Source organism: Limanda limanda, chromosome 11 (assembly GCF_963576545.1).
Source record: "Limanda limanda chromosome 11, fLimLim1.1, whole genome shotgun sequence".
In the NCBI taxonomy this organism is placed as follows: domain Eukaryota; kingdom Metazoa; phylum Chordata; class Actinopteri; order Pleuronectiformes; family Pleuronectidae; genus Limanda; species Limanda limanda.
In genome coordinates, this window is record NC_083646.1 from 24,667,214 (window position 1) to 24,692,531 (window position 25,318).

The 25,318-nt window shown below is 40.4% G+C and overlaps 1 protein-coding gene across 1 annotated transcript in view; it reads right to left on the bottom strand.

The window, feature by feature from the left end:
- LOC133014236 (myelin basic protein-like) overlaps positions 1–25,318 on the bottom strand; it is a 52,601-nt gene that overhangs the window by 677 nt on the left and 26,606 nt on the right. Inside the window, exon 3 of the mRNA XM_061081425.1 lies at positions 20,495–20,597. Within this exon, the coding sequence (XP_060937408.1) occupies positions 20,495–20,597 (103 nt within the window). The remainder of the gene's footprint in view (positions 1–20,494; positions 20,598–25,318) is intronic.

The following is a 25,318-nucleotide window of genomic DNA, read 5'->3' on the forward strand; positions in this document are numbered from 1 at the left end:
ACTACAAAAGCACACACACAACGGAAAATGCAATCGCAATGGATACATCATAGATGAATGGATCAAGACAAGCTAGTCCATGCGGAAAATGTGAAGCTTCTCTATTTGCGGTGTTGGTGCAGGTGCTTAAAGTGCCCAAAAACGATTAAGTAAAAATGTCTGTGTACTTCCTTTTGGGGGATCTCTGAGTACCTTCACCAAAACACCTCAAACAGACAAGCATCACATTTTAACAGCAACTGGCTTGACCTCGTTTTGGACAAACGATGACTCACTTTGACCACAGGAAAAAAAGCAGAAGTCTGTTCATCTCATTGTCAACATTGTGGCTTCATGTTGTGGCTTTTGCAGTAGTGTTGTCATCATGCATTTGTGTTTTCTGTTATGGCAGTTGTGTACTGAAAAGTACTCCCTAAACTCTGAGGTCTCTTTCACCGCCTTCTGTTTTCAGAGGTGACACCTAACAAGTCAAATCAATGTTATATGGCGTACAATCCATCACAGTGGCCTTAACACAACTTAATTTCTGGCAACTTGGAAAAACAGGTTTTTAGGCAGAGAGCGTCTAAAAATATGAACCAAAATAAATCCTCCTGACACGTTCAGGTTGCACCACCTCGTTAACCCTGCATAAACCATCCGATCTCATCTCCCTACAGTACCACAGTTCACGTTTCAGTTCAAAGTGTGTTTCAGTGTGATAAATCCAGTGAGACGGAGACACAGCTGTTCTTGTTGAGTCCACTTTGACAGCTATCCATTAAGCCGCTCAGCTCCCACAGCGTTGGACATCCAGCACATTCCTGTCTCCGACACAATATCCACACTGTACTGGCAGAAATGGTGTAGCACTACAGAGAATCTGCATGCTAATACCAGCGGAACAGTGGGTCGTTGTCAGAGCTGCATAGTTATTACGGAGAGACAAAAGGCCCAGTGTCACTAAAATAACTCCTATAAGTATGGATTTTCAGCCCAAAGCCCGGTGACACTCATCTGATTTGGTACCCGAGAGCTTCGAGGCTACTGTCTCTGCTTCTACAGTCCGTGCTACGTCTCTAAATTCACTCCATGGTTTGCTGGATGGAATTACTCCTGATAACAAATCTGTAGCAGCAACATTAATCTCTTATTATTTGGTCCAGTGAGTTCTTCAGCTAATTTTCCTTCTGGCATATTCGCAAGTCATCTATCCGCCGTGATTGTCGTTGGAGAATAGATGCAAATATGACTTGAGCATTTCATGAACTCCGGAACATATCTGCACCAGGAGGCCTGGACTTTCTCCAGAGTTTGCCTTTCACAGATTCTGTGGTCAGACACGTTTCCATCAACAGGAAAGCGTTCAGACGAGGGGTGGCTCAGCATGCAAGAGATAAGACGTAACAGTCTTATTTCTGCTGCAGAAATACCATGTTTGACGTCTTTGTCCGTCTTCTAAGACGTGTATCTTTATAGCTGTGTGTCTTTCACGTGTGAGACATCAACACGTCCACTTACTCGTGGTGATTTCTTAGGACACTATCCTGCTATATTTACACATGGACTCATTTGGACCAGGGGGGCTGGCAGGAGAAACTTCGAAGAATGTTCGGAGACGATTCACTTGGACATTTGTGTTCTGACAAACGGCCCCTCCGTGATGTGTACCCACCAGATGGATTATCCTCAGCTCTTTGTTAAGTCATTTTAAATGCACTTTCAAAAAAATATTCTTTAGGGGGACGTGTCAGCTTTTGATTTTGACTGTTTATCAGATTGCTTCCCTATTAAATAGAAAGACCAACAGATCCAGACACTAAAACATCCTTCAGAAAATGACTTTGAATGTCTTGTGCGTTGCAACACGATGGTAAAAGGGCTCATAAAAACCATCTAATAATACCTCCTTCTTCAGCATAATCCCACGACCCAGATAGTAACAGCAGGGTTCGACACACACCCTGCCCTGCGCTGCTGTACAAAGTGCTTTGTGAATGTTGTCTCGCTCATTGCTTCTCATTCCCACCTAATTACATCCTTCTCAAGGTGAACGAGTTCCCAGTAGAAAGTAATATGATTCTTTAAGGGTTTACAGCTGCTTTTAAGCAACGTTATTATCAGAATAACAGAAGGCAAATCAATGAAATGTGGAAAAATGTAAAGTCTACAAGGATGAAGCTTAAAAAATAAAGCAGCTTTAACTTTTGTTTCTTTTGTATTATTATTTGCAGTGACGCTTTTAGCCCACTTGTGGGAATTGAACATTATGGCTTTAAAAAATATTGATACTGACGCTAAGAGATGAGCTATTTAGTGTTACAATAAGCGTCTGTGCACAATGATGATCTATGACTTAAACCTGCAGTGAATGATTTCCATAGTCTCCTCTGTGCTCTGAAAATTCAGTGTTTTTTTTTAAGTGACCAACTCTATCCCACTCAGCTTGATGCCAGATTTCTTGATAATAGTTTTTCTTTTAAGGAGATTGTGTTTGTCAGCACAGGTGTGTTTTTCTTTTACTTCATTGGCCTGAAATGTTTTTCTTCACTGTGAAAAAAATTTAAAAAAAACTCTTCAAAAGAGGTGCCTTGGTTTTTCAAATTTCTACTGAGAAGTCGTGGAGAGAATTTCAATTGAATGAAGTGACAAAAGCTTCTCAGAATGCACTTCCTCAAAACTTGAGGTGGACCGGCTCTAACAGCAAAACACCACATCGGATTCACTTCCTCTTTCGCCATGTTTTTCTACAAAGTTCTAAACAGTGCAAAACTTTATCTAGAGTGGACACACCTAATCAGTAAAGAACATTAAAGTAATCCATTCTAACTTATATATTAGCCACACGTAAACTGTCAACAAAGATAATTCTGTTCCAATTTATGAAAAACATTGAAGTTGGCATCTTTATTCTGAGATATATATATATATCTAGGCTTACGCCTTTCGAATGTTAGAAACGTCATCGATTACAGCCCCTTTGGAATTTCCAGGCAGTTATCTAGAGTCAGGTACATGTCTTAAAGCAGCACTGGCTTTTGATACTGACAATTAGCTGCACTTGCAGGTGTAGTTAATGGCATACTTATACCAACAAGCACAAGGTGTTCCTAATAAAGTGCTGGGTCACTGTACACAGAGCAATTTTATAAAAATATGGTACCCATTGCTCCCTTTTCTGAGCCCAGCACTGCAACTAGCTGCCACTAAAACTGCCGCAGTCAGAAATACCGATGGAGGTGCTGGTGCTAGGGATGGTTCAAAGTTGGGTCAGCTTGCTAACCCTTTAAGAACCACTTATAGAGCCATTCAGCCAATCCATAATGTTAATGTATACGTCTCGGATTTCATAGCAGCACGTGCAACAAATTCAAGTACAACATCAACAGAGTCACTTTTGAAGTTTGCTCCTGGCTTTGCAACTGTACAACTGTTTTAAAGATAAAAAAAATGATGACAGGTAGTATTGTTGTTGCTCTGAATGTATCATTGACTTAATCACCTTTTATTAAAATTATTGAATTTCTGCAAATATAACATAGCTTGCAGTTACTTGTACAGTTACCACCCATCATACATAATATCAAACAATAATCAGAGCTGTTTTAATCTCTGGGTGCCAAAGGAAATCCATCACATTGAAAAAGACTGTAATTGCTACTCATGATTGTGCTCAGCTATATTTAATTATTCTCGGCTTCATCATGTTTTTTTCTACACACTAAACATCCATTATCAAATATATCTTGTTAAAGCTGCATCATTTGTGAAAGATGACAGGTAGGAGCCAAATGTCTCTGTGAAAGATAGTCATAATAGCTTTCAGAGTTTTTAATACATAAGCAAAATTTAATAGAAAACAAGTGGACTATATAGAGCCAGTCCCTGTAATCTATACCATCTTCTCTTGTGTATGTTTTATCGAGAGAGACAGGAAATCTGGACAATATCCTGCTGCATGACTGGTAGCAAGAACTGTAAGTAATGCATCATGACAAGTCCAGTATGTTAGATAAGGAAGCTGTGAGGACACAATGTTAGGATTTGTTCTTTCTGCATTCTGCCCCATCTACAAACCAGTGCACAGCTGCCTGCTTTCTACACAGCTTACAATGACTGTCTCTGATGTGTTCGCCGAAAGTTCCTGCTCCCGTTATATCAATTTCTTCTGGTTCACCTCTTACAGTGCGAGCGATGAGATAAAGCTTGCTTACCTGGTTTCAGTGGTTTTCTTTAAAATAACAATAACTTGCTGTCAAAAATGAGAACGGCTTATTTATTGCTCAGGCAAATCGGACATTGACAGTTTAAAGTACTTAAAACTGAAGTTACAAATTTTAAATATATATAAGGGCAAAACTCCTAGAAAAAATTGACAGGGCTGGCGATTTTGTTGTTGTGTAAACTTGGGTTTGAGCTACATCTAGCTAACTGAAGGCTAACTGAAGGTTACATGCTGTCAGAGCCATGAAGAGGTGTTGCAACCATTAAATGCGATATTAATTAAGCAGATGCTGTGATGTTTATATAACCTGTAGACACGACAACTATTTGCACCAAAGCTGAGACACAACATTCTGTGTTGTGTTTCAGTTCAGTAGGCAAGGACGTTCTAAAAGAATATGTCATAGATGTAGCACAATTGATGGTAAAAGTGGGTTTAATATGTCTCAAAAATAAAATCTCAATCTTTACTTACCTTAATTTTACCAAGAAGGTGCCATTACATAGAATATATCTTGTGCCCTGAAATCTTGGTCAAGATGGGAATAATTTAGTTGCCTAAAAAACTAATTTGTTGCCTTTTGTAATGTAATGTACTGCAATTGTTTTACAATACGATACAATTTGAAATCAATTCAAAAATCATGAATGCTGCTTAGCTGCACTGCATTTAATACGGCAGCAACATATAGACTTCCTCTCAGCACCCCAAACTCTGACAGACTTCCAGAGATCCTGCCGGTAAGTACTGGCTGTGTAGGATTTTGTTATCCAGCCCAATCACCAATACCAGTGAGACGGCTTCCGCTCAGACTTTTTGAGGAGGCCAAGGCTCAATATCTAAATTATGGTCAATCAGACACTGACTTGTTTCCTCCATGACTAATCTTCCCTTTCGTTTAATGACATGAGTTGTGCATTCAGTCAGGCAGCGAGCAGACCTAAATCAATCCCTCCACACACCTAACCAATTTTCATTAATTTAAATTGTCTGTGCCACTCAGCCTGGCAACCAGGACCAATCTCCTCTTATTTTAATGTGTAATTTGAAGTCACTTCTCAGATATTAACTGTCAATTTCACTGTGACAATTTATGGTTGAACCTTGTTGTGTTTCCCTTGGAAATATTGAAATGTGAAGGGAAATAAAAATGTAATTTTAAAATTGTTTAGAGAAGGAGGCTGGGGGGTTGTTGGGGGGGCATGCAGCATGTTTCTCTTTTCTGTCTATTGTCCCTCACTACATTAAAAAACAAACGCCTCCAACTGCACGGCCATCACTGTTTGGACACTGGTTATGCAAAACAACTTGTAAACAACACTAAGAGCCAATTATCCAGCACTCTGAAGCATAACACTGCAGACAGAAGCAGATGTCTGCTGAGTGCGTGCTGCCTTCACTTTGCTGGCTCCCTTCATAAACACCAGATTTATTAACGTGTTGAATCTCCACATAACGACAGTTTCTCAGGACTATCTGTCACTGATTTAGCAGAGGGGTCCTCAGGACACCAGAGGAGAGGCCAGTGAGGTCAGCACCTGTTGCACATATGCTGTTTCCGATGCATCGCTCTGGACGCCTGCATTTACTCGCATTCAGAGATACCGGCCTCATTCAAAATATGTCCGAGGGTGACGAGATGCTAGCCTGTTACCTCATCTTGATTAAGTCCCCAGGACAACTTCAAGATGTCTCTACGGAAACTAAATCATCAGAATGGCCTCATGATTCTGGTGAAATTATAGGAGACTATGGATTTGGTCTGTTGCCTTGGAGTCACAGATTATTATGCCTCGAATAATCACCATCACCACCTCTTGTCACTTGTGTGATAGAGGACACGAAAAACAATCTGATCTGTTTAGCCGAGAAATTCCTGTAAGATGGGAAAGATCGGCATCTAGAAGGGAAGAGGTATGCATGGAGTGGGTCTCAAACTCATTTTCCCTCCTCTTCATCAGTGTGAAGAGGATGTGCAACTTAGCATCTGGGACAACAACAAGGGACTGTGGTGGGACCGAGGCACGGGAAGCATTCCTCTGAAAAAACACCCTTCGCTATGTGGCCCCAGACCAAAACTCCTACCCAGGGGCGAAGAACTCCCCATGCCACTGCATTCATGGTGGATCTGAAGCACCCACAGGCCTGGAAGGAAAAAGACGCTCTCTGTCTCTGAAACCCCATCTGGCATTCAGGACGTTAGTCCTCCAGAGATTTTTCTGGACGAGATAAGAGCTGCAGATCCACTCTCTTCTTGCAACCCAAGCCATGTTCATGACCTTTCCGAATTTCCCATTTGAAGCGTCTTCAAATGGGTATGGGCGTTACTCAAAGGGAAAAGTGTTCAGCTGTGATGATAAAGATTAGATGTAGCTAAACATCTGTTTTTTCAACATGTTGCATCAAAACCAAAAACACTTAGAATGTCCCACACTGCATCTAATGATGATGATCCTTTGGCCTGACCTGTGTTTTCTGCTAGTGTTGCAAGCTCCATTATATACACAGCTATGTGCTGCAGTATTTATCCAAACAGCTGTGAGGCTAACCTTGCAGCATTACCAAATATAATGAAAGCCCTCGTCATTACGAACACCTCCTCACATGGATTTGTTATCTGACAAACAGACACAACATTTTCTCCGTCTTTTGTTAACACCCATTTCTGTATCACTCTCGTTTTCTTGACAGGAGTGGATCAAACATGTAAAAGGTTTTTTCTCACAACAGTTTCAGTGTGTGTCGTTTGAAAGTGCAAGGTACACACATAATGTGCACCTATTCAAATAACAATAACATAAAACATCAAATAACCTGGCTCTGTCTCATTCTGCTGCTATTATTTTTAATGTAGGTGTTTCATTTATGATGACATAAAACGGAAAAAAGGTTTTAATGGTGCACCACCATGAAAGGAAAATTGATGATTGTCATACCATGTGCATTTGCTTATGACAGGTATTGAAAAACACACACACACACACACGCACGCACAGCTATCTTGGTGAGGACACTCATTGGCATGATGCATTCCCTAGCCACCCACCCTAACCCTAACCATCCAACTAAATGTCAAACTGGTCCTCACAAAGATAGCTGTAAAAGAGCATGCACACAAACAGCAGCTATTCGCATCACAACTTTACTTTGTCTTACATTCATTGTGGACAACTAAACCAAAACCTTATCCCTGACCTTTACCATGACCAATTCATGCCTAACCTTAACTTTAAACAAACCACAATTCACATTGGACCACTAACCATAACCAGGATCTCTGAAAACAAAAACAATTCTGAATTATTTCCCACACCTTAGATCCTGGCTAAATCCCTTCATCTCTTCAGTCGGTAAGCTCTGAATGTCCATGATCTGACCCCATTAAGAAACAAACAAACTGTTCCCTTGAGTGGTTTTACAAGTTATATATACTTCATAATTCATTTTAAGTATTACGAAGAATTAGTTGAAATCCCACTTGATTTAGTCTTGTAACTTTTAGGCATGAGAACTTTCTAATTTGAGGTTAATTATATTTCTTCCCAAGCTCGCTCTATAAATTTATCCTGGTGAATTAACACTGTTATTCATCTCAGTCATGACAGCTGCGTTTGTGGAGGATTTCATTGGCAGCCAGTGTGAATGGGTCAGCGCGAGAGAAAGAATACTACTCAGCACTGGTTGATGCCATCAGCGTAGTTCTCAGTGACCTTCTCTCACCCATGGAGACATTGGAGGTGAAAAGCAGTTTCTACATATACACCAACTTCAACATGGCAGTGGACATGACTAATGTCCTGAAGCCGTAAACCAGCGGGCTGCTTGAGTCAGTGGCTTCAACTTCGACATTAGACTTTGATTTTTGAGAAACTATATCATACCTAAGAGCTTTTAGGACACAACTCTACAAACAATCTGCTCTGTCAACAATTCAAAGCTCAAAACCTTTCAACTGTTACAGTAAATGTCAGTAAAACTAAGATGAAATACACAGTTTGTGTGTGAGTACAACATTGTGCCAGGTGTTTTTGTAACAATCCTCCATCAATGCTTTCCTTTTGCAACAGGACAGGTCAATAAGCAGTGATGTGGGACAGATGTACTTGGTGGAGAGAAGAACTGAGGTGCATTCTGACACTCCGGGCGCATTCTGACACTCCGGGCGCAGTTCACTGATAAGGATCTCGATCTTATCACAAGATGACAGCCTTTAAGGACACCTGAAATTCACTGGGGAAACAGTGTCCCACAATTTCAACTTTCTCAAAGTCATAGTCTGAGAAGCATCCCAACTACACAGCGACGCCTGGGGTTGTGAAGTTGAGACAGTTGCTGCACAGTCACTATGGATGATTTAAAAGAAAGACTCAAAGTGAACTAAAAGAACCTTCATTTGAACGATTAAAATCTCTGTGAGTGCAGACAATTCACTCCATCTTAGAGTCGGACTGTGTGGAACAGCCAGTGGGCCTTCAGGAAAAGGTCAGACATTAACTGGTATGTTCCAAAAACCTTATACCACACCTTTATCTGTATATATGAATCTCTGTTAGCCAGCTCACAAATGTGATTTGTAGATGTTTACTTCTAGATGCAAGTAGAGTCTAGAGTCTAGAGAATGGTAGTAAGCCAACAAATGGCCCCAGTTCATGAAGATCAAGAGAGATAAACCAAGATTGTTTTCTAACCATCTGGATGAAAAATATTAATGATAGAAATTATTCAAAAACGAAACCCCTTAAGAAACCTGGATTGGAAACTGCAAACTGGGAAACAGGTTTAAAAATCTATATTCTGTTGCAGTGGAAAGAATTATTTCAGCCAGATGGTTAGAAAAGTCTTTCAGTTTTTTAAAGATAACAGGTTAATTATCATTTAAAGTAACTGATATGCATCACTGCTACTCAAATGTATCCACAATATAGATGGGTGAAATTTAATAGAAGATATATAGTCAATGATCCAATAGCTCAGGCTCATGTGACTACATATATATAGATTGCACTGTATATGTGCATAATGAAAAACAATGAAAGTCACTAAAATTGGTATGCTGAATAATCCCTTGGTATATAATGAATGTTAGGTGACAAAGAGCAAAGAACAAGAGAGCAATGAAGCAAAATCCATTAAGGAACCGACACTTGCTCATCCACAGCTTCACTTCATGTTTAAGTGGGGTTTGTTATGAGACTCTTCTTCACTTCATCTTGTTGGACATATGGGATACAGTGGCTAGGGTATTACTTTAGTACTCTTGGTTGTCTTTCATCCCCTCCCCTTGGACTCTTCTCACAGACCCAGCTGCTAACACACACACACACACACACACACACACACACACACACACACACACACACACACACACACACACACACACACACACACACACACACACACACACACACACACACACACACACACACACACACACACACACACACACACACACACACACACACACACACACACACACAGACAGACTTGTTTGTACAGCTATCTTAGTGAGGACACTCATTGGCATAATGGGTTAGGGTTAACCCTTACCATCCACACTAAATGCCTAACCCTAACCCTAACCTAATTCTAATCCTAAAATGAAGTCTTAACCCCCAAACAGTCCATTAAAGGGGGGTCACAAAGTGAAGACAGGCCAAAATGTCCTCACTTTCCAAATATGTGGGTTGTAGCCTCAAACGGGTCCTCACAAAGAGAGCTGTACAATAGCACGCACGCACTCACACACACACAGAGATTGTCCTGCCAGATGGTCGAGGTTGGATGACGTGGTCTCTTGGATTCATGGCCACACAGAGGCACAATCTGAGACATGGCACATACACACATAGAAGCAGAATGCACATATAGATGTTTTCTGTCCACATTAAATCCATCAGGAGAAAAACTGAAGACACGAGGGACGGAACACGCCTGTATAAACTGGGTCGAAACTGTTGGCTGATAGGAAAACCTGTGCATGACCTACATGATGTAGCTTTTGCATGTTTGACTGATCGTGAGATTCATTCATCAATCTGACAGAGAGAGAGCGAGAGAAACCCTGAGAGAAATAGTGAAGAGATCAGAGAAGAGAAAGCGAGGTGAGAGGGGACAGAGAGGGAGAATGTGAACAATGGTGTCAAACCAAAGAACACTGGTCCAGTGATGAATGCTGCCCTTTAACAATCAGAGCTTTTGAGGGGGGAGGAGAGGAGGTGCTCCCTGTTGGCAGTGCCAGGGCCTGTACCAGCTAGAGTCAGCCCGCGCCACAGAGACAAATGACTGAGCCACTTCACTTTCACAACTGTACAACTAAGACATGTACAGCAGAGGAACAAACTCATACAATATCTCAATACTGTGTTGTAGGCATAGTCAGCAGTACATACACATACAATACATACAGGGAGATGTGGACCTGCAAAACCCACAATCAAATAACATAATTTTAGTGTAGATGCTAGGATGATAAGGTACACAAACATTCTGTACATTGGCTCAGTATGTTTTCTGTACAGCCAAAACAATATTCTTTTCATAGAAGTAGATCCAAAGCTTTATTTACTTTTGTAAATGTACTTTACAGAGTACGTACGGAGCTCAATGACTTGACGACTAGGGCGGCTGTGGCTGAGGGGTAGAGTGGTCGTCCTCCAACCTGAAGGTCGGCGGTTCGATCCCCAGTCTGAACCATCTGCATGCCGAAGTGTCCTTGGGCAAGATGCTGAACCCTGAATGGCCCCCCATAGAATAACTAAGTGCTGCGAATAGATGCACTGTATGAATGTGTGTATGAATGGGTGAATGTGAAACTGTACTGTAAAGCGCTTTGAGTGGTCATCATCAGACTAGAAAGCGCTATATAAATACAAATCCATTTATCCATTTACCATTTACTTATATTTTGAAATGATATTTTGGTTTGGGTTGTGTTTGGTAATGTTGTCAGGGATTTCCACTAACACGAAACAAAACAATGGGCTCATGTCTGATTTGGACATAAAATACTGAGTGCATCTCGGGCTTGGGCCTCTCGGGATAAGGCCTGCTTAATTTAGTTTAAAACTGAGCTCCACATGCATTTGTTAGGTATGTGCCAAACCGATAGGCCCGTACCGAAAATACTCGGTAAAAGTACATCTTTCATTACACCCCCAGTTAGATTGCAAAGTAACCAACCAATGGCGTAAACATATGAGGGTCTAGTATAAGTCAAACAGAGGGTGACAAGAGGAAGAGAGAACATACAGTAAGCAATATTTACTCGTACGATTATCTGGCTCCACAGTGACATTTTAACTAATAGGCACCAAATCAATTACAAAATTGGCAATGAAATCCAACTCATTGCTGACTATGTAATATATCTGTTGTCTTAAACTCATTGATCAAAGATCTTTTAAGCAATTGATTAAATGAATGTATTTACTTCATCTCTACCATGTGACATTGCCTGTAAACTGAATGTTGTTTTTTTACAATATTCAACTTTACTGCCAAGGTTCTCTGCCACTGCTCTTATCAGTGTGGGTTTTAGCAGCAGGCAGATGTTTTATCTCCTCACCACGAGGGATAAATGTCACTGTCGACAATAGATTCAAATAAGAGAAGAGATGTGTGGGAGCTGTTCCAATGACAGAATAATATTTAATGGATGAATATCAACGGAGGGAAAACAAATCTGCACCATAATAAACAGGGTTCAGCTGCTGGAGTAATGGTGATGCTCACTGGAATATAGTTTTGAAATGAAAAGAAAACTTCAAAACTCCCCTCATTATTTTGGAGCCACAGGTTGAATACAAATCTTAAGTGACAGTCTGTTATGTTTATATGACTCGGTGTAAATGATGTACTTATGTAATTATCTGCATTTACAAGTCTGTGATCAAAAATATCAATATTGTAAAGTCAAAGCTGTCTGAAGATAAGTTAAAAAATGGATTTGGATTGGAAGCCCAAGGCACATACAATTGTGTTGTTTGCATAAAAATGTTTCCTTGATCAGAAGGATAGAAATGGTAGAGACTATATCAGAGATCCTGATAAGGCCTGGTCTGCTCTGATTGGCAATCTGCGTGTAGGAAATGTGACCTTCCACTCTGGCTTTACTTGGCTTTTTTAGGGGACGGACAAGAGTAGCCGCTACACATGCATTATGCAAATGTGGGTCATTCTGATGTCATGTGAAATCTCCATATCCCGGAAGTACTGGCCTGATTGTTGGCACAGCATTCGACGACTTTGAGTTTTTTTATTTTGCAGACCTTTTAAGTATTCAAAAAACATATAACACACAAACGGAAAGGAACTAAAATAAAAAAACAGGAGGGCACAGAGCTTGACTAGCTTTTATATCAAAGTTTGAAAACTTAATTTTCATTCTCATGCTCTATGCAATCGTTTTTTAATGCATGTGATGCATTAGGCAAAGCACTTTAATTTGCCTTTTTGTATAAAATGTGTTCCACAAATACACTGGCCTTGCCTGAACAGCCACCTCTTGAGAAAAATCTGCCGCCTGATAAACATTAATTAGTGCTTGAGCGCGCTCCAAAGCCTTTTCCATAAGATTAGTCCAAAGAAAAAGGATTTTGTTTCTATGAAGGTCATAATGAAAGCCTTAATGAGATAGTAAGCTGTGCACCTCTAAAGACAACTAGTGGATTTGTATGAGGATGTTTGTGCACAGGTTTGGGATGTGAGTGTGATGGAGTGAGCTGTTTGTGGTACAGCAAAAATAATCCATAACACTTGTTCTTTTATCCAAAGAAAAACAATATTACTTTCTGTGTTAAGGGCAAACAGTAAAGCCAGCAGATTAAAGAAGGGGACAAAAAGAACAATCACAGGGACAAAGGCAGAAGGAGCGTAGAGAGCAGATGAAGGGCTTGTGATTGAATGAAAACCCAGATGTACATCACAAACAGCACTGCGTTAACACTACCATGCAGCTGTCAATCCTCAGACACCAAAGCAAACATGCACAAGACTTCATGGGGGGGGGGGGGGTGGTATCTTTTCATTTTGGGATGCTTTGTGTTTTCAGAAGCTTCTCTACAAAGCTTGCAATGAGCCCGTAAGCAGTTGGTGAGTTTAAGCTCGGCCCCTCTGCTCCACCTCAGCCAGAGGTACAGAGAAGCACTTCTTACACAATCTCTGATCCACCCATTTCGAGTGGCCATTAGGTCCCAAATATAATTAGTGTGGGAAGCACGTAGGGTATGAAATGAGCTACCATCAATATCGTTCAATTTCCCCGATAAAAGCTCCAGAGCGACTTTGAGAGGGGAACGACTCTGAAATGAAGTCAGATCACCAAGGGACAGTCTCTTATCGTGTTATGTGCATAACTTTATCAGCTGCTTGCTTTTCTAGTTTTTCCATCTAATGCAGTTTTTTATTTAAGCCGCTTTTAATTTAAGATTAAGATTTAAGATTATTTTTACATCTTTACAATAAGTTATATGTGGCTATTTTATAAAAGTCAATTTCTAAAACTATTCTCCTTCATTCCTCAACAATGGCCTTTCGATGTATTTGCATTCTGTGTCTGTCTCCATCTATACGTACAATGCTTTACTGTTAGGCCTTTGCCGTGGGAGATTCACAATGAGTTAGAAAGGAAACAAGATGTGCATTAGTTTACTGGATGAGGAAGAGAGAGGCTGATGCAGGGGTGGATTGCATACTGCAGAAGATAATGCTCAGTCCCCTCTCTGGGACCCTCCACATCTTGACCACTGAGCCGGAGGCCTGTCCAGATCCTCAGACAGTAGGTCCAGAGCTCAGATGCCATGTGTTCTCACCTGAATGAAGTCCTAGCAGCACATTATCCCCACCCTACCTCATGCTTCACTGGCTTCAGGGCAAGTCCCGTATCTCATGCAAAGTGTTCCCCCTTACATAGATCCCTTTATGCCCTGAACCCCCAACCCCCTCCTGACCTCCTCCAGCCCCACTCCACCCAGAAAATACACCTGCTCACAAAGGCTTTTGATCACTGGTTCCTTCCTCCCTGGCGAGCATTATACTACCATTACTTTTCTGTCCTTAATTTATTTAAATTTCAATTCTCATTTCCAAATTGGTAAAGTTAGAGGCACTATATAAATGATGAATCAACCTGAACTGAAACCTTAAGGGTGTCTTTAGTGTTACTGATCAAAGTGCATTGTGTGTATCTCTAAACAGTTCTCTTTACATAACAGATAACAAACAGTAGAGGGCCAATCATTATTTTGAATGGAGCATTGTAGATCATGGTTAATAAGCTTCTTATAGGTTCTAACAAACAGACTCACATTACCCAGATCCTTGCTTCTCTCCACTGGCTCACTCTACGTTTTAGAATTGATTTAAATATTTTGCTAATCACTTTCAAAGCATGCTGGGGACTGGGCCCAAGCTACATCATAAACATGTAACCCCTTATGTGCCTAATCGGAGCCTCGGATTCTCAGGTGGAACCCTGCTGCCTGTTCTAAAATCAAGGCTGAAAACTAAAAGTGCTTTTCCTTTCAGGACCTCTCAGCTTTGGAAGAACCTGGAGATAAGGCTTGCAGAGTCAGGGACTTCTTTCAAATCTCTTCTCATTTTTATAGATGACTTTCATGTGAGGTTGTCTTTGTATCGCCCTGTTATAACCATTCACTTCTTATGTAATCTATTCATTGTTATGGTCCTTATACGTCTTTTCTGTGATCAAGTTTCATGTCACACAGTCTTATATTTGTTTATTTAATTGAACACTGCTTTGTTGTTACATTGCATGAATAGAGGTCAAAAGTTATAATAATAAGCTTTGTTTTATTTCTTTTCTTTGTTTCTCCAGAGAGAGAACAAAGGGGAATTATACACACCTCTGTAATTATTTTTGTCAAACATTAGAAAGGAACAGAAATTGTAAAAAACGAGTGTTAAATGTCCCAAACATGTTCATGCTGTTTTCAAACCTAATCCCTAAGACAGCATGGATTCTCTCACTCAGGACCGGTTTGACTCCATGAAGGTTCTCGGCTTTCTAGCTCTCCTCTCTCTTTCTAGTGGTGAAACAATACTCCATACTAGGAGGAATTAACTTGCTTTAAAACCTGTGTATCATTAAATTAAAGAATGTATGTATAGGGATAATTAAAGATACATTGCTACTGTACTGTCAAAGCTCATCTAATACACCAACAAATGTTTTTTTGATATAATCGATTCTTTGCAGGGGAACAGATTGACCCACTATGTAAGAGCTTAGGTAACCATATTGATTCGTCTCATTAAAGTGTTATTCGTGAGAATATGTCTGTTGGAGGAGAATGAATCATAAAAACAAAGTCATTATACAAGGAAAAGTCAATCCTTTGGAGCCAAAGTGCCTCAGAGAAAGAGTCAGAAACTTTTCTGAAGGTTGGCTTCTCTGTTCCCATAACTCGCTTAATCCCTTAAAAAGCAAAAACTTTTCAAACTTGAATTACTGAGTTAACTCAACCATCTAATCCCACTGGAATTTGGGTAAAAATAACAAGTGTGCATCAAAGAGTAACCAGGAAAAATCCCCCGAAAAAATAAATCAATAATGTGATTGTTTATTGTAAATTGCAACACTGTAACTGCTTTGTAGCACAAACATTTTTCTTGATACTTCTGAAAGAGAAATGATAAATATTTATGATCTATTTCACTTTATGATTACTTCTGAAGCACGCTGATTGAATATAGGAGTAGTTTTTATAGGGCATAAAAAGGTTACTTAACAGGACACCTCTGACAGAATTGTGTAGCCCATCATCTATATGTTCACAACAAACAAAACCATCTTCAACCCTTGCCCTACAATGTCTTGTCAAGCAAACTTTACTAAGTCATCCCGATGTTCTCTGGCACTCCTGAGTTTTTTATCCGCAGCTGCTGTTGGCTTCTCCTCAGGTCAGCCTGTGGTGATGAAGAAACTGTGACCCAGACAGAGCCAGGACGGAACAGGCAGTCAGACAGAGAGAGTGGGTCTGTTTTGCTGAATGGGGGCCTGTTTCAGGCTGGGCCAGGTAATGGAGCCGTAATGGGCTTTTAACAGCCGCACGGCCGATGGTGGTGTTTGCTATTTAATGGAAAAGCACTGCAAACAGGAAGTGCTGCATGGAGACATCCCCAGACACTGGACAGGCCGAGATGAGTCATGACACCTGCTGATGACAACCACACCAAAGCAGGCTCCAATAAAGCGCCACTAAACTGCCCGTCATAAACCACTCACGCTGTGTCAATTTGGTTGAAATTCCTTGTATTTCCTTTAGGCCACGCTGCGAAGGAAGCTAATGGCTCTAGATTAGTTCAGCCTTGATGCACAGATGAGAGGAAGGATTTAATGTGTCTAACAGCAATGTTCCCTCAGTCAAAGATTGAAAGTTAAAAGAAAGTTAAAAGTGGAATCTACAAATTAATACTCAGAAGTTTTAAGCAGTATTTCGACCAATAACAGAGAAACGCACACCACGTCAGAGCTTTGATTTCCACTTACCCCTCCAGAAAACTAATTAAGACAAGCTACTCATTATGCACAGCTTCTAAACTCACCTGCCTTCATTTACCAGATGAACCAACCAAAATACTAAGCTCATTACTTCTCTTCATGCTGCACAGCTCTGTAATGGTCAAATTCAAATGTCTTAGAAAATCTGAATAATGCAGTCAGATTGTGTGTTTGGTTTTGCTTTTTTAGCTGCTTTCCTCCCGTTTTAAAGAGTTTGCCATTTCTGCATCCTAATAAATTTGTGTTTTTTTATCATGAGTTTCCAGAAGAATCTAAGGAAGGAGTCACGTTTCATCACTGGTGATGTAAAGTCAAAAGACAAAGGTTACTGAAGCATTAAACAACCCTGATTAGTAATGAAGTAAGTAGTGTGTTAGATAACTTCTTGTCCCTCCTTTCATAATACATTTTCCCCAAAGAGTACAAGCGTGTTGTGTGGGTGGCTGCTTTGAAGTACTGCACGTGTCAATGGTGGATCCACAATGTTTGCCCCATGCTGACAAGTGTTAAACACAAGGGACAATAATGAGCTCCAGGAGTGGAAGCGTATCGAGTAGCTAACTGATCAATCTGATGCCTCTGCTAGGTTTGGCTTTGCTTTTGATAATAAAGAATAAGTGAGAACAGCAATTTTGTAATATATATTTCTTTCTGCACAAGGAGACACGATTACTCTGCTGTAGCATAAAATAAGAACAAACAATTCGATACGAGCACACACACACACACACACACGCACACGCACACGCACACACACACATAGAGAGAGAGAAGCACAGTGCAACTTGGCTGATAAATAGGTTGAGCATAATATTAGGTCAATATTGACATTTCTTTGAAAATCCATTGGTTAGTGCGCATCACCCCCTAATGCAGACTGAATGATTCTGCATTGTTGTATAATCAATCAATTCTGCTCTGTGTGTATCAGAAGACCTGCACCAATGGAATAGACACAATCAGTGTGTGTGTTTGTGTGTGTGTGTTGGTAGTTTACATTCAGTAGTGTTGATTAAACCAGGTTGTAATCACTCTTGGCGACCGTCGTCAAGAGTCTGAACAAGAATAAAGTTGATAGAGGAAATCTACGACTGAACTTTTTGTGATATTTTTTGTAGGTGTTCTGGGTCCAGACAAGAATCAGTTGGATAATCTCTAACCTCTATTAACAGCCATCTGAATACGGATGGTTTACCAGTGGGAAACCAATGCCTGCTCGAATGTGATTGGTCAAACCAGAAACTGAGACCAATAGGCTTCCCCTTCCTTACAGGTACTGCATATTCACATGCAGACTATGTTAATAGAGATTAGGTCAGTAACGTTCTAATGACCAGGGTTTTTTATTTAAAAGTAAAATTAACTAATTTAGCTAAGATTGAGTAACCAGCATGTTTCGCAGCATGTTATCCTGGAGCTCCTGAAATGCAGGTTTACAGAAGTAAGTCCAAACCTATTTCATGATGGACTGAAACACTGAAGTCAAATATTGTCCTGCACTGTCTGTCTTTTGGTCTTAACTTAAAAACTACTGATCTTGCTGCGAACTACTTATGTAAATGTACACAATGTAATCAGGCAGATCATTTATAAGGATTAGTATGCGTCACTCCTCAGGTCTCTTTGAGCTGTAGAAAATACATTTTATCTTTTTAATTTTCAAAATCTCTCCATTAAACAATCTCCGGGGTTACTGATTCTTGTATGTGAAGAGCCAATTTTTTTAATTCACATTTGTAGTTTTGCCAGGAGACGGAAATTGGGTAAATTAGCTGTAGCTGAGTAAATTTGCTGGAGAGTTTGTTGCAAATTCTTTCATATATTATATTATTGGAGTTATAGCCTAAAGAAAACTGCAGCTCCTGTAAAAATTGCACTCTGAAGCAAAAGTTGCAATTTCAGCCCAAGCAATTTGATATACAGCCCTTGTAGAGGTAGTGCTAGTAAAATATAGAATGTATGCTAGTGCGATTTATAGTCCACCATATATCACAAATATTTGTGTCATATCTGCAGTTTGAGTGAAGACATTTGATCTAACTGTGAGGTGCCCTGTGAAGAAGAGAGCTCTACAGGAGGGGGGCAGTGATGCTTTTAACACTTATTATGGCTGCTGTCTCTGTATTGGCAGATACAAGCAAAAATGCTTTAGCATCAGACATTTACATCTCATGCTGTTCACCCACGCACATTCAAAGAGGCTTACACAAACAAACTATTTGTTGCTTTCTCCTTTGCTCTTGCATTGCGCTAACTTGGCCAAATCCTTCCCCTCTCTTGCATTTCACCTCAGCTCACCCTGAAAACAATGGAAACTGACGCAGAGACAAGAAAACTGCACTTGTATTCCATGCCCCTATCTCTTGAATGCTCCGTGTTCCTACAAGACAAAAACGAGGCCAAAGTATTGAGGGTTTCATTCTCTCGCAGAGTGAATAACCAACTTTCCTCCTCCCAAACCTCTGTCTCTCCTCATTACTGGGTGTGATTACTTTTTTTTGGACTGCCACTGAGTTCAAACAAGAAGCCACGAGAAGCCAAGTCGGTAGATGATGTTTGGCTCCGGGTGGTTGGCCACAGCACAATATTGTATGCAAGGACAAAAAATAAATAATTTCTCTCACTCTGAGAAGCGCCCGAAGCTGCATTTTCACTCCGTTCCAATCATCAAATTTGACAAGCGCCCACAGAAGCTTCAGAGACACTAATGGTTTCATTCACTAAAAAAAAAAAACATTAAAGCAGTCGATTTCATAGGAAATGTCTCATAAACTTGTGTTTTATTTAAGGTCTTAGTAGAGCTTATATTTCTTATTATTTGACATACAATATCTTGGTCCATTATGAGAAATTTATATAAAATAATCTGCTGTACAAAAAAAAGTGCTTAATTTACAATATCTCATCAGAAGGTCCATTTAAATCTAAGCTGTTGCTTCATAGAAAAAAAGATAATTCAGCAAATTTGCACGAGCATTGAACATTTTCCTTTGTCCTCAGGGATAATCCACTTCATCCCATTTTGTAAAAAAATATCCAGCGTTGAACTCAATGAGCATAGTGCCAACGTAAAGAAGGCCTTTGTTGTGGATCAGACTCTGCCCTCATCTGCTGAGCTGTAGTATTACAAAGGAACTTTTTCACCCCCTGCCCTTAAACACCAAACACATCACAATGAACGGGACTGAACTTCTCTGAGAGCAGAACTGTGACGAATGAGACGTCGAGGTGAGTGGAACACTGACTTCGGACATTTTTCTCATAACAAGGAATAATAACAGTCTTACACAAACCACTGTGTTTCATTCATCTTTGGTAAGAGTGAACTTTTTACAGGTCAGGCTGTTCACTTCAGTCGAATGATGCACTGCAGGAGTGACTGTGCTCATCAGGATTTAAGGTTCCACTAATTCCATGGTGATACATTTGTCATATATGATTTTAGACTAATGCCTTAACAAGAACCACATGGAAGAAAAACTAAACTTTCATTTCACTTTTACTTATGATATCTGAAAAATCGTAAAGCAGTAAATTGCATATTTGTATTTACCTAACACTAATGCTCTTCTGCACCAAACCACATTCACTGATTAGAGATTGAGCACAGAGGCTTTAGAGGCTGGTGCAATTTGTTAACTGAAGAATCATAAGTCACATTAGGCAACAGGACAGATTCTATTGATGGTGGTTAGTTTGCTCAGGCTGGTGGATTTTCCTGATCATGCTTACTTCCACCTCAATATGCATTTACATTCAAGACCTCTTACCGAAGACTTCGTCTTGTGATTCTGGTTCTGCTTCTGCTACTGCTGCTACTGGTATTGGTGCTGCTGCTGCTGTCGGTGCCACTTTGGGTTCAGGTGAAGAAGCCTTTAATAGGAGGACAAAAACAGATTTAAGAGGTGAGGCGCTGAGCTACCATGGCAACAGAGCAAAGAATGAGACAACCACAGAGAGAATGAGCGAGAGAGACAGTTACAGCAATTTAGGCCATTAGACTATTAGGCTTTGTAATTACAGCAGAATTAGACTCAGACTTATTCATTTAATACTCAAAAGAAGCTGCTATGAATGTTGAATCATGTTCTATAAATAGTATTTACTCATTCTGATGCCAGCTCTGAACTGTATGTGTCTTATCAGTGGTCTTCATCAGGATTTTAATAGGATTCTTGGGATTTCCTATTGCTCTTGACATTGAAAGTAGCCTACACTGATTCATCTTCTATAGACACAAATGGAAGAATGGATGGATGTAGAACATTTAAAAAGTTGTAATTAAAGTTTTGATCCAATCAAACATAGTGGTTTTAACTGCTACAGTATTCATCCCTCCAACAGCTGTTAAACAGATAAAGCAGAAACAGTCTGATGTGTTTGCGACACTACTGATATTCTATATTTTTGTATTTCTTCATCCATCTTGCCTAATTGTGTATACATTTATTAAGGTTATCCATGTGACATCAATGTAAAAACATGTGATGTTGTATGTGATACAGTTTTTTGGTTGCATCTGTAGTAGTAGTATTTTGTTTTGTGCTATATGTATTGAATAACAGGAAATTCCCACAGCTAATAAAGTAGACACTTTTATTTTGAAGGGGGGGGGGGATTACCACTTTTGTGTTAAGGTTATTTTTGTTTCTTTCTTGTTGAGTTTTCATCATTATGTTTTGTCATAGTTCTATAAAAGAATGTTGAACACCATGTTAAGTGTACAAGACTCCTTGGGTGGGATCGGGGAGTACTGGCGGTAGTGGAGGGGGGTTTTATGCTTCCATGGTGGGACTTCTTCTTTGACCTCGGACTCTCTTGGGAAGATATGCTCTTTCGTCGCCTTCTGACTTTCATTACTTTTAAGTTGTAAATAACATCAGCAGTTAGTGTACATGTTATTTAATGTTGTTTTAAAGATTTCATGTTAGTTTGTTGTGTTGTCAATTGTTGTATTTGTGTAAACCTGCATGTGATGAAGAGAACATTGTGTTGTTAGCGGAAAGCAAAGTAACTCTATGTGTATTGTACAGGCGACGAGCATGCAGTCACTTCATGCAGACACTGTTTGTTTCCACAACTGCAGGTATGTGAGTTTATGTATGTCTTGTTTTATTATTTTCTTAATGTCCAACATGTACGTTAGATTGTCTAATTTATGTAAAGTGTATTTTATTTACTTTATTTAATTTTTTATTTATGTTAATTATTTTATTTAGTTTTAGTGATAATTAATTTAAAAATATATTCATTGAGTGGTGCTCTCTTTGCCTTGAACTCTCTTGAGAAGGCGACGAGCACTGTCAGTGTGGAGGAAAAAGTCTGAAAATCCCAGTTACATGTTTAGATGTTGATGGACGGACAATAAATTGTAAAGACATAGGATTTGAAGTGTGCTTTAAAGAAAAAAACATTCACAACGCAGAAGTGAAGACACTACACATCTTAATGAAAGTTTGCTTTTGCAAGATTAGTCTTCACAATTGTCAGTAGCGTGCATAATTCTGACATGGCCCAATAGTTATTAAATTAATTTAAGCTGCACACACTAATAGAGATTAGTCTCCTTACTGCTAATTGTCTTTGAGTTCCATTAAATATTTCCTGGGTAATCAGTGAAAAAGTGAATAAAAAACTAAATGTTGAAGAAAGTGAAAAAAGATTCCTGGATTCGCCCCATGATCTGGATCCATGTTCCTCCCTGACCCATACCGCATCCTTCCACCATGTTTTGTGGTAATCACTACATACAAACCAGCAAAACAAGAGGCAGGGGTGAACACATAAAAAGTAGTTGATAGTTGAAAGTAACAATCTGCCAATAGACTACATGTTATCATATTCATCTTGAGACCTTGTGGTAAAATGCTACAGTGAGCATGTGCACAGAATAGAAAAAAGGTTACTGAAATTGTAAAGTCAACACAGATGTCACCGTTTCAGGTGGGAAAGGAATCTGGGGGTGATGCTTCTCTTGATACAAAGTCTGTGATTTAATTAAAACGTTTTGCATGATCACACCCATTTAAAATCCTATCAGTTTATATATTAAAAAAACAAAAGCGCCAGGCTCCAATAATCTACAGTGAAACATTTCAAAAGTTTCTTTAGCTGTCTCTACAGACGGCTGCAGGGAAAGAACCTGGCAGTGGGACCCAGACAAAACAAACAAAACTTAAAGAGATGTCAAGTCAAGTTCAGAGATGTTTGTTCTGCAAATTGTGATGAATTGTGTCCCTGAGAGCTCACCGCACCGCAACTTAAGAAAACACATGCAAGTAGATGTAGTACTTTGGAAATGCTATGCATTTATTTTTATTTTTAACAGATGCCCCCCTTATTTTTTAAAAGACAACTGAACTATTCTAACAGTTTCACATGACAATTATACTCCACGTCAGTAGGTGGCGCTGTTGGTACAGCAGTAAATCCTGAAGGGAGACCGTAAGCACAGGCTCTGCGCATACGTAGCTCATTATAAATGAGTGCAGCCTGAGCAAGACGCTAAACTAAGTCTCCTCCCTTCTTAAATCCACAGGCTATCTCCATGTACCTATTGGTTAAGCAGCGCTCCCTTGCTGCCAGTCCAGATTTCCCCTAGGTCTAGTGCCGGTAACAATTGGGGGCTCGTCCGGGATGATCTAGCGACAACGCCTGGTGAAGTGGGTGCCAAGACAGCGTGAACCTGTGTCCAGTGCTTCAGGGAAGGCTGCAGTCAAGTGCGTTATCCAGAGAGCAGAGGCCACCTGTGTAACGTCATCACCCCCCGGCGGACGCTGGCCTTCGAGATCCAGAAGAGACTGTTTGATTTGAGTGCAAGCCAGTTACGGAGAGTTGTAAGTTACATCGACACAACTAGCACAGTCGAGTGAACCAGAACTGTATGACCTGATTGTTGACTGCATAAGAGGTGAAGAATTTACCGCCCTGGAGGATGAAGGCATGGCCCAACTCCTTTCCTTCGACGACCTGCTGGCCACGGACCCCGGAGTGGGTGAAGTCAAGATCGGAGACTCAACAAGCCACCAGCAGGGGAGCTCCACTCCCCCTCATCCTGACCACAACTATCTAGACGGTTATCCATCTCCACCGACCTCGGACAGTTCCACATATCCACCACACAAGGATAGAGAGATTCACCCAGATGCATCGCCCACAAGAAGAGACACTGGTGGGCGAAGGACCAGGAGCAGGCGGTGAGGATCTGCAGGAACTGGAAAAGCTGGAACACCTCAGGTTTGTCCCTCTCCTCATGATCCTCCTCGGCCAAGTCGTCCAGAAGTATTGGAGCTGGGGCCCCTTCCTCCTCCACCCTGCCCTGCTGAACCAAGTTGCCCTGAAGTAATAAGAGATGATTTGCTATTTTCCTCCTAATCCAAGGACACACGATTAACAAGACGGAACAGGCACACACCAACGACCCGGTAAAAGTTACGAAAAAGATGTGCAACAGCAGCAACTCAAGCAACAGCACTCCGGTATACATGATGGAAAACAGGTTGATCCTAATGACTGTGGCATAGAAGAGAGGCAGCGCTCGCAGGCCGTTGGGGACAGAGTCCTCCTTGTTGAGGATGAGTTATCTGATGACCAGGAAGAGGAGTCCAGACATGAGCCCAGAGAGCAAGGGGAGATGAACCATGATAGCACGATCCAGAAGAACTGCATTCACTGTAGCCCCTTGTTGCCGATGATGGCGCCAACAATGGAGTGACATCCAGAGATGGGCAGTTTGAGGAAGGAGGTGATTAGCTGCAAAAAGGCTGACCTGACCATGGCGTTGACCCACCCTGCCATGAGCACTGTGTCGTTGTACATGCTGACGTCTACAATTTCATTCCGAATCGTCTCGCCAACTTTGGCTCCCAGCAGTATCGCGCCTAGTGTCTCAAAGATGAACGCCAGGATGCAGGCTTGATCCAGCGAATTGCCCACATCATTGGCACCCACAGAAAATGCCAGTACGAAGGCAATGCTGAAACCGAGGATCACCATATATACAAGGGAAATACCATTTCCATCTTGATATGATTTCAGCAGAAAAAATCCTATTGGAGAAATACAGATAGTGGAAATATTCTAAAAAAGAAAGTGCTCTGTGCGTTTTTAGATGCCGCTGATGAGTTGAAGTGTGTGTGTGCGGAGCGTAAAATGGCAATTTGTATGATTTGAAGGCAGTTCTAATAATGGGATTGGTTTATGTTATGTGTGTGTATGAGATATATTCATGGTGTGTGTGTGTATGTGTGTGTAATCAGAGATGGGTGTGTATGAGTCAGTGTAGGAATTTATGTTAAGTGAATGTGTTTCAGTCTTTAGTCTTTATGTATTTGTTGTTTTTATTTTCTATTATTTTTTTGTGTAATGTTAACAGAAAGCACTTTAACAAGAGAGTGAAACCGAATGGAGAATTAAGATGAATGATGTGTGAAGATCTATAATTTGTGATATATAATAAATGCGTTCAGCCTGAGCAAGACGCTAAACTTAGTCTCCTCCCTTCTTAAATCCACAGACTATATCCATGTATCTATTGGTTACGCAGCGCTCCCTGGCCTGTGTAACCCTTGCTGATTTCCCTTAGGTCTGGTGCC